This window comes from Canis lupus, chromosome 11 (genome assembly GCF_048164855.1).
Source record: "Canis lupus baileyi chromosome 11, mCanLup2.hap1, whole genome shotgun sequence".
NCBI classification, from domain to species: domain Eukaryota; kingdom Metazoa; phylum Chordata; class Mammalia; order Carnivora; family Canidae; genus Canis; species Canis lupus.
This window is the reverse complement of record NC_132848.1, coordinates 26,032,044-26,041,972: the sequence shown is the minus strand read 5'-3', so window position 1 is coordinate 26,041,972 and position 9,929 is coordinate 26,032,044. Positions and strand designations below refer to the sequence as shown.

General features: G+C 53.4%; 1 protein-coding gene and 1 long non-coding RNA gene across 4 annotated transcripts; one reads left to right on the top strand and one right to left on the bottom strand.

Moving 5' to 3' along the window:
• Positions 1–4,087, top strand: SMIM45 (small integral membrane protein 45). 3 transcript variants are annotated; one of them, XM_072843726.1, is made up of 2 exons: positions 1–364; positions 2,869–4,087. In XM_072843726.1, exon 2 carries the CDS (start codon positions 2,882–2,884, stop codon positions 3,086–3,088), a length of 207 nt encoding a protein of 68 aa, XP_072699827.1. In that variant the 5' UTR covers positions 1–364; positions 2,869–2,881; the 3' UTR covers positions 3,089–4,087. The 3 variants fall into 3 exon arrangements, with proteins under 3 accessions (XP_072699827.1, XP_072699826.1, XP_072699828.1); XM_072843725.1 differs by having other exon boundaries at positions 3–364; positions 2,766–4,087; XM_072843727.1 differs by lacking the exon at positions 1–364 and adding an exon at positions 2,250–2,646.
• Positions 4,088–8,140: 4,053 nt separating this feature from the next.
• LOC140642745 (uncharacterized) lies at positions 8,141–9,907 on the bottom strand. The gene is made up of 3 exons (XR_012039154.1): positions 9,744–9,907; positions 9,480–9,623; positions 8,141–8,664 (listed from the first exon to the last, which is right to left on the bottom strand). It is a non-coding gene; the product is annotated as an uncharacterized lncRNA (long non-coding RNA).
• Positions 9,908–9,929: the final 22 nt, after the last annotated feature.

The window sequence follows — 9,929 nt, the reverse complement described above, 5'->3', positions numbered from 1 at the left end:
CGGAGGATAAAGCCCTTGCTCTGCCAGTGTACTGATTGGCTGCGACACGTCCCGCCTCCTGCCATCCTGAGGGTGGGGGGTAGGGGGAAGGGTCTCTGATGGGCAGGGAGAGGTGCCAGTGTGCCTTGCCAGCCCGGGACTGCCCCGTCCTGGCCCAGTCAGAGCCCCGGGGCCCAAGAAGCTCAGTCTCCCACAGGGGGGCACTGGCCTCGCCCTTTCTCTGCCTCCAGCACCCAGGGCGGTTGCAGATGGCAGTGTCTCTGGAGACAGCAGCTGTGTCTGAGTCTGCAGGCCGACGCTGAGCTGCTCAGGCTGAGGTGGTGTGCTCAGCACGGAGCCCCCAGAACAGGCATCTGCACGTGAGGTGGGTCTGCGGGCATGCGGCGGGGAGGGGGCACCGAGTGTTGCCAGTGGCTTGGGAGGCAGGCAGCGGGGCTCTCCAACCCTCACACTGTCCTGGATGTGACTGGCTAGAACGGGGCTGCAAAATTCCTGGTGACCCCCTCTCCCAACTTGTCACCGTGCATGGGGAACTCTGAAGCCCAGAGAGGGTGAGGTGTGGCTCAAGGTCACATCGGAGGCCAGTGAGTGATCTGTTGTTTCAGGGAGGCTAGTCCCCTGAGAATCCAGGAGGAGGTCTAGGGGTCCTCAGTCTGCATGAAATGCCTGGGGTTTTGTTCACAAGGCTGGAGAGGTTGGGAGAATCTAAGTTGTGCTCCCTAGACCCACACCACGGCAGCCCAAGTGGCTTCAGCTCTGCCCAAGATGCTCATTCTCATGTTTATGCTGCAAGGGCCCTGGAGTCCTGCCTGTGGCCAGGGGTGGGGCATGAATCATTTGGCATCAGATTAATTTGGAGCAGCCTTTCTGCCTGAGGTCCTCTTTTCCTGACTTCCCCTCAACCCAGCAGCACCAAACGATTCTGAACTCTTTGGCTGTCCAGAAAGGCAGATAGTTAAGGAGGGCATGGCTAAGCACACTTCGTTTTACTTCTCCATGAATAGGGCACCTTGAGACGTTGTCTGTGCTTCAGAACAGCCAATGGGAACCCTGGGTGGGCGGCAGGCACCGGATGGATGCGGGATCAGGAAGCAGCATCTCTCTCTCCTCCTGGGGTCATGGCCCACCTTGGAGACCACCTGGAAATAGTGGGACAAGAGGAGCTGGAGTTCAGAGACAGAAGTCTGAGAAGCAAGAGCTTCTCTTTAGCTTGCCCTAGAGGTTGTTCTGTCCATCACTTCTTCCCTCCCCAGAAGCCAACATGGGCCTCTGCTCATTTCATTCTGCTCAGGTGTCTTTACCCACCTCGGAGGACTCAACCCCCAGGACACCTCTAGGGGGTTGGGGTCCAGCTCTTAGTTACCTTCCGATTGGGTAACCCAGGGCAAGTTAGCAGACCCATCCGGGTCTCAGTAAAATGCAGACAGTGACACCTACCCCATAGGCCTCATGTAAGGTTTGTGAGCACATTCGAACAGTGCTTTCCCTGTCTTGCTGGCAGAGGTGGGGTTCCTCACCCTACCCCCTTCTTCCCCCTCAGGAAAGGTTTAAGGGGAAGTTAAATGGGTCTTGCTTTATCCCATTCCTGGAAGGGATAGTCTGCGATCTAGCTTTGAAGTGTGAGTAGGAGTCTGCCCCACAGTCCAAAAGATGCTCCAGGGAAAATGAAAGTGTATGAAAGACACGCAGGTGCATGCAGGTGACTGACAAGCAGTCCTGGAGGATGGCACGGAGGCTGAGAGATGAGGCTGGGAGGTTGGCAGAGTGCAGCTGTGGGGACCTTTGGGCCATTCTAACGGGTCTGGGTATATGTAACATTTGTGAAGCACCTTATACCTGCTACCTACCTGCTGTTTTCCTGCCTCTGGTTGGCAGAGGAAATAACAGTAGGTGAAGTAAAGCGAGGCTGACTCTGGACCATGTAGCATGGTGCTAAATGCTCGCCAGGCCGTATATTGTCAAATATTCACAGTGACCTTAAGAAATGGATCCTGGAAAAAAAAAAAAAAAGAAATGGATCCTGTTTCTATCCCCATTTTATAGATAAGGAAACTGAGGCTCAGAGAGTCAGAACTATGTAGCAGGTGTTATGGGCCTGGCATTAATTCTGAGTATTTTACATAAATCAACCATTTAATGGTCACAACAGCTGTGCGGTCTAGGCACTACCTTCATTCCCACTTTACAGATATGGAAACCCAAGGCCCAAGGTTTTTGGGCTGGTGCTTGTGTCCACAGGCTTATAATTACGAACTTGGGCGTGGGCCTGAATTCCGGGAGCCTGTGCCCACCCTGTTGACACCAACCTGATCCCCTGGGGATGGGTGTTTGTTCAGCACACTTTCACCAGGCCACACCCAGCCAGGATGTGCGGGCGGCTGGGGACCCAGTCATCTGTGAGGGTCTGGCTAGGGGCAGCATCCGCAACTGCGCAGTCCAGCCCCAGGGGTTGGCTCAGAGGAGGCACAGCCCCAGCTGTCCTTTACTGAGTGCTCTGAGTCCCCCCTAGGCTCGGTTAGTGTCCCCTTCCACAGAGGCCAAGGATGCTGGGACCCAGAGAGCTTAGGGAACTTGGCTGGAGGGCACCTGTGCCCCAGAGGGGCTGAGCCAGGTGCGGCCCTCAGCCATAAGCTGCCTTTTTAAAGAGTGAGTAGGGGCCAGGTGGGCGCCTGTGATGGGGGCAGCTCTGCTCCTGGTGGGGGCGGGGGCGGGGCCGGGCTGCCCGGTCATGCCCGCCGCCCTCCTGGGCGCTTCTCGTCTCTAAGGTGGTGCTGACGTCCTGGCCCCGGGCAGCCTGCGCGTCTCCCCTGGGCCGGCGGGCGGGACGAGGGGCAGCTCCGCCAGCGCTCGCCGCCCTTGTCTCGGCAGCTGAGCCGCCGCGATGCCGCACTTCCTGGACTGGTTCGTGCCCGTGTACCTGGTCATCTCCGTGCTCATCCTCGTGGGCTTCGGCGCCTGCATCTACTACTTCGAGCCTGGCCTGCAGGAGGCGCACAAGTGGCGCATGCAGCGCCCCCTGGTGGACCGTGACCTCCGCAAGACCCTGATGGTCCGCGACAACTTGGCCTTCGGAGGGCCCGAGGTCTGAGCTGACCCGCGCCGGTGGCCAGTCCCCACCCCCACCCCACCTCCGGGCGGGGACCGGGCGTCCTCCCCCTCCTGCACCACCCCCTCGCCCAACTGGAGACCCTGGGCCAGAGAGAGGACAACCCATGGTCCTCCAGGCCATCCCTCCGGAGCCTGGATCCTCGTAGCAGAGGCTTCTGGTTGCTCAGGGTGGACCCTGGGTGCACCCAGTGAGATGGGGCACCTGGGTACCTTAAGGTGTCGCTGCCACTGGCCCAGGGCTTGCTTTCCACGTCGAGCCAGTTCACTCCACGCCTGCCCTCTAGGTTTATTCCCCATTGACCCCCAGTGCCTTTGTGCTGCTCAGCACTCTTGCCCCTCACCTGGCGTCAGGCACCGCTGTCCCTGCCTGTCCTAGCCTCTGGATTCCACCCCCTCACCGAATCCCTGGTGATGCTCAGTGGCCCACTCCACCCAAGGCATCCACCCTGCAGCTTCACAGGGCCCACTTCAAAGCTGACCCAAGGAAAGGGCCCTATTTGGAGGGGTGTCTACTTGGTCCATCCCAGGCCCCTCCCCTGGACTCAGGCTTGGCACTGGTGAGAGTGTGAGATGGGGAGGCAGAGGGGGTAAGGCCATAGAGAAAGGAGGTGTGTGTGTGAGAGAGAGACAGAGAGACAGAGTATCTTGGGGGCAGTGGAGAGGCATGTGGGGAAGGGGAGATGCAGGTCTGTCTGTGTGAGAGGGAGAGTGGGAGGTGGTGGGGATAGTGTGAGCTTGTGAGTAGCATGGAGGGGGGTGCCAGCAACAGTTCCCACCTCCCTCCCTCTGCCAGACTTCTCTATCTCTCCTTCCCCAAGGGCCCTGCCCCTCGCCCCACCCTTCAGATCCTATACCCCCTGCCCAGCACCACCCTAGCCCCACAGAGAGCCCTCCTCCTGTGTGATTGGCAGCTGTCTCACTCTCCTTGTCTGTAGCTTCCCTCTTAGTTTCTTGCAATAATAAAGACTTCGTGACTATTTCTGCAGGACTGTCTCCTTTCCCGGAGGGAGGATCATGTCTGTCATCTCACTGGATCTTCATAAAAAAAAAAAGAAAAAAAAAAGCCAAAAACATGAAAATGCAATATTCCCTTTTTTTTTTAAAAAAAAGATTTTATTTATTGGGATCCCTGGGTGGCGCAGCGGTTTAGCGCCTGCCTTTGGCCCAGGGCGCGATCCTGGAGACCCGGGATCGAATCCCACGTCGGCTCCCGGTGCATGGAGCCTGCTTCTCTCTCTGCCTGTGTCTCTGCCTCTCTCTCTCTCTCTCTCTCTGTGACTATCATAAATAAAAAAAAGATTTTATTTATTTATTCATGAGAGATACAAAGAGAGAGAGAAGCAGAGACACAGGCAGAGGTAGAAGCAGGCTCCATGCAGGGAGCCTGATGTGGGACTCGATCCCGGGACTCCAGGATCATGCCCTGGGCCGAAGGTGGCGCTAAACCGCTGAGCCACCCGGGCTGCCCCTTGCCCCATTTTTTAAAGATTGATTGATTGATTGATTGATTGATGAGAGACACAGAGAAAGAGGCAGAGACACAGGTAGAGGGAGAAGCTGGGTCCCTGCAAGGAGCCCGATGCAGGACTTGATCCCAGGATCCTGGGATCACGCCCTGAGCCGAAGGCAGATGCTCAATTGCTAAGCCACCCAGGCGTCCCTCTCACCCCATTTTTAATTCTTGCTTCTGTGCACCCACTTCATGAGCCACCCCTGGACCCCCTGATTATGGAAAATGTAGCAGCCACTTGCTGACCACTGCTCCAGCTACTGGGAAGTTAGTGACCGGTCCCTCTCTCTGGCCTCAAGCACCAGTATCCTATGGGAGGGATTCACTAGCTTATCCTAGGGCAGGTGCCTATTTTAAACCAATCATCTAAGGCTAGGGCAATGTCTTGTGTATGGTCCAGCTTGGGGGCAGCGTGCCTCTGGACCAGCATCATCTGGGCTGGGGTCATCTCAGAACAAGGCAGCTCTATGGGGATGTTGGCAATGGGGCAGAATCCAGAAGAGATTATGTGAACCACCCTCCTACCGCTCAGTCCAAACACACCAAAAAGGCCCTGTTGGAGGTAGATTGGGCTGGACTGGCTGAGCCTGCGAGGGCCTCAGGCTAGATCTGGCCTGCAGCCTAGTTTGGTTCGTCCAACACAGGCGTTTGAACAAAATGCAAATTAATTGGCAACATTTATAAGTCAGGAGATTTCACATGAAAATTCTCTTTTTCTCACCCCTCTTTAAAAATCAAACCTCAGGCCACGCTGGATTGGAAGTGTGAGTGTGTTCAAGGTTATTAACACCTAACCTCAGCAGGATGGATGTTGGGCATGGCCTTACCTGAGGCTTGGGCAGTGGCCAGTCTTCCTCACGGGAGAACTGCTTCTGCACAAGGGCATCAGCAGGGCTTCCCCATCCCCCTGCCCCTGGGGGCTGTTGAGGAGGAGCCTGGGCTCGGAGAGGGTGAACCAGTCTCATAAGCCTTCTGCTCTTAAACTTTCCCAGTTTCTAGGGCTTTCTTTCCTTTCTTTCTTTCTTTCTTTCTTTCTTTCTTTCTTTCTTTCTTTCTTTCAGATTTTATTTATTTATTTATTTGGGAGAGAGCGAGCGTGAGCAGGGGGAATGGCAGAAGGAGAGGGAGAGGCCCTGACGTGAGGCTTGATCCAGGACCCTGGGATCATGACCTGAGCTGAAGACAGAGGCTTAACCAATGGAGCCACCCAGGTGCCCTGCAGTTCCCAGGGCTTCTTACATAAATGTTTAGTTACACCTGCTCTTCCCATAAATAAGGAAGAGGTTCAGGAAGGTTTCAGTTAAAGAAGCCACATACATGGGGGGTGAGAGGAAATGTTCTGACTCTGACTCCCATGGTGATACCATTACTTGTCTCTGAGCTTCCTGGTGGCCAGAGGGAAAAAGGAAACATGAAGAGATCATTTTACTCTTGTTATGCGATAGAAGGGAGAGAGATCGACTCTTCATGAAAGACAAATTTCTGGCTCTAGATACTAGAAAGAAATGCCTCCAACGGGATGTTAACACAACAGACTGCATCCTGAGGATTTTTTTTTTTTTTTGGCGAGGGGGAGGGGATAGACTCAGTCATCAGGGCCCACAGAAACAGGCCAGTGCCCATGATGCCAGACTTTTCCATCTGCCAGAGCACGCCAGAGGACTGTATGGGGAGTAACTTGAGGTCAGAGCCTGACAATAGTAAATCCTATAAAACTGTTCATTTGTATTGCACATCCTGGGCAAAAGTTTCCTTAGCTCTCAGACATACATCTGAATTCATCAAGTGTTTCTGTGGGCCAGGCACTGAGAATCATAGGGGACTGAGGCCCAGATTAATGTCCGCTGCCAGTGCCTGGCATTGTGCTCAGCTCAGGGCACGTTTTCCATAGACAGCTGGTTGTTTCCATATCACTCCTGCCCCGCCTGCCCCGCTGGGTTGTGGCAAACGTCGAAGGAGATAGTTGGGAAGTAAGCACTGTATGAATGCTGTGCCTCTTACAGCTACCCTCCCGAACCCCACAGAGCCATGCCATGTGCCTGCTCTACCCCAGCACGAGGCCTGGCACCAAGAATGCAATGACAAAAGACAGAGTCTCTGAATCAAGAGAGCTCACAAACTAGAGGGGCAGACAGATGTGTAAACAAATTACAAAAGTGTCATTGCAGCAAGGAGAAGTATGTATGAGAAACTGAACACAGAACCGAAGACTCTTGGGGCAAGGATTTGTCAAGGAAAGCTTCCTGGAGGACAGAACTATGCAGCTGGGTTTTGAAGGCTGAGTAAGAGTTTCCCCTATAAGGGGAAGAGTCGGGATCCCTGGGTGGCGCAGCGGTTTGGAGCCTGCCTTTGGCCCAGGGTGCGATCCTGGAGACCTGGGATCGAATCCCACGTCGGGCTCCCAGTGCATGGAGCCTGCTTCTCCCTCTGCCTATGTCTGTGCCTCTCTCTCTCTATGTGACTATCAAAAATAAAATAAATAAATAATAAATAAAATATTAAAAAAAAAGGGGAAGAGTGGTCAGCAAGTGCAGAGCCATGGAGGCTAGAGAACCCAGTGCTTTCTGAAGTGTGAGTGGTGTCATGTGATTGAAGCATAGAATATCAGCAAGTGGTGGGAGGGGAGAATGAATGACCAGGAGGTAGTTTTTCACATAAGGCTTAGATCCAGGGAGAGAATCTGATGACATTCCAGCTGCTACCTCCTCCAGGAAGCCCTCCCTGACCCCACCAGCAGCTTTCCCCACTACAGCCCTAATCTTATGCTGTGATTTTGTTTATGTGTCTATGGAGAACAGCAATGGCATATCCTCATCTCAGCCCACAGCCTGCCTGGCACTGGCCAGGGCCTCCGTGAAAGCCTGCTTGTTGGATGAATGGGCTGATTTCTTTGGAAGTCTTGCCAGGGGTTTCCCATCTGTTTAGACACTAAGATTTTAAAAAGGCTTAGAGGCTTCCTGGGGGCCAGGGGGGAAAAGATCCCACAAAACTGTTGTGCAGGTTTTTAAATGCTTTGAGATGTTTTACAGAGTCCTGAGAGCTTTTCCTTTCCCACCATCTGGGAGCTGTCAGGATACAGTGGGTGTGTCTGGGCCAGGCCCAGAACAGGACAGGAGGCGGGAATGTGCAGGGTCCCTGCGTAGGAATGGTTGCAATGTTCAGACTCTGGCTCTGGAGGGGGTGGCACAGGCTTCTCATTGTTCCACCCCCTTGGCTCTCCACTGTGGAGGGGTTAGGAAAGGGCTTGGAGAGGCCAGAGACCGGCTTTGGGAGGAGGGCAGAGGCTTCAGGCTCCCTCAAAAGACCATCATACTGTCAATCAACACTCCTGCAGAGAACCTTGGGTGGGCACAGCCCCCTCTTTTCTGTCCCATACAATAGGAGGGGCTCAGAATTTGGAGACCTGGATGTCCAGCTGCTGCTTCATTGTGTGAATCTCAGCAAGTCTACTTCCCTCTGTATCTGCAGCTGTAAACAGGTGGAACTGATGTGGAAGTCACAGGAAATCATGAGAGCAAATAAAAAAGGGAACCAGAATTATAAGGCAACAATTTTAATGGCTAGCATGGATTGAGTTCATTGCACTTCTCACTGTATTCATTCCTACAATTGTGCAAGTGGGTCATCAGTCAAGTTCATCAAGTATTTCTGGCTCGTCTCCTCTCTCACATAGTAGGGTTAACTTCCCCACCTCCTTGTGGGGGGGGGGGGCATGCGACTAATTCTTGCCAGTGAGTTGTGATCAGAAGTGAGTCTAGGCCAGGGGTACCTGGGTGGCTCAATCAGTTAAGTGTCCAACTCTTGATCTCAGCTCAGGTCTTGATCTTAGGTTCATCGGAGTTGGGCTCCACGTTGGGCATGGAGCCTACTTAAAAAGAAGGAGGAGGAGGAGGAGGAGGGGGAGGGAGTCCAAGCCAAAGTTTTTCATAGCTAGTGCACATTTCACCATTCCTTCCTTCCCTCTGCTTCAATGACCAGCAAGGCTCCAGAAAGTGGCTGCTCCATCAGTGTGGGTCCCAGAGTGGAGATGACATAGAGCAGAGCTTCTGCGGATCCAAACCACAGTGGACATGAGAAATGAATGAGAAGTAAATCTTTGTTGTTATGAGCCCCTGGGATTTTGGAATTGTTTGTTATTGCAGTATAATTTAACCCATCTGACTGATAACAATTCCCATTTTCACAGAAACTGGAGCTCAGAGAGCTTGTGACCTGTTCAAAATCACACAGCTGTAACAAACCCAAGGTGGAGATTCTAGAGCCTGCACCACTTGCCTGGGAAGCTACCACAATGATTTTTTTTTTTTTTTGCTTGGGTCAAAGTCTGTCCTCTGAGGCTACTTACTTCCAGGCCTGCAGATGGTTCCCTTGCTGGGGAAACAACAGCCGAGCAGACATGAGGTCATTGCCACTTTGGGCCACCAGAGGGCAGCTGAACCCAGGCTGTAATCACTGGGCAGGCTGTGTCCTCCAGGCGCCCCCCTCAACTTGAGGACAGAGTAGGGCAGATGAGTGTGAAGGATACAGACATGAACCAGATTCATGCCTGGCTCTTAAAAACCCCAACAGCTTGGCAGGGAGCCAGAGGGAGAAATTCTAGATCTTTAAGGCAGAAGAGACCAACCACATGAAGGCACCTGGGACCTATTTGCAAAGGCACCTGAGACCCAGAAGGGTAAGTGATTTGATAGAAGCTGTATAATGACTCATTTGCCAAAGTGGGGGAGAGAATCCAGGACTCCTGACTCCTGCTCAGGGCTTCCTCATCTCAGAGATAATGCGATCCAGTGGGGCTGACCAGTCAAGGGTCCCCCCACCCTATATGTCCAGGCAGACCTGTGCTGTCCTGTCCCCCAGTCACCTGTGTTCTTCCCCAAACTGGGCTGGTCCTCGGGCCTCAGAGCAAGAAGAGAAGGGGGAAGAACTCCAGAGAGCTCCCCTCCCCCATCCACTGGGCTTCCAGAAGGTGTTGCCCTGGTAACCACAGCACAGCCAAGTTTGAAAACTTAAAGGTCGAAAAGGAAAAGAATGGATGAAGAGGGGAAGGTCTGAGGTCCACGTTGTCCCCATTCACTCAGTCGTTTCATTCATTCATTCTACAGAAACTTCCAAGGCAGATGCTCACCTAGGACCCAGAGAAAATAAAATCCAGGCCTTTCGGAACCGTGCTGTTCAATACAACAACACAAATTAAAGTGGACTAAAATAAACAATTCAGTTCCTTGGTTACGGTAGCCACATTTTAAGTGCTCAATAGCCCCCCGTGGCGAGGGGCTGTCACACTGGATGGCATAGACATAGAACAGTTCCA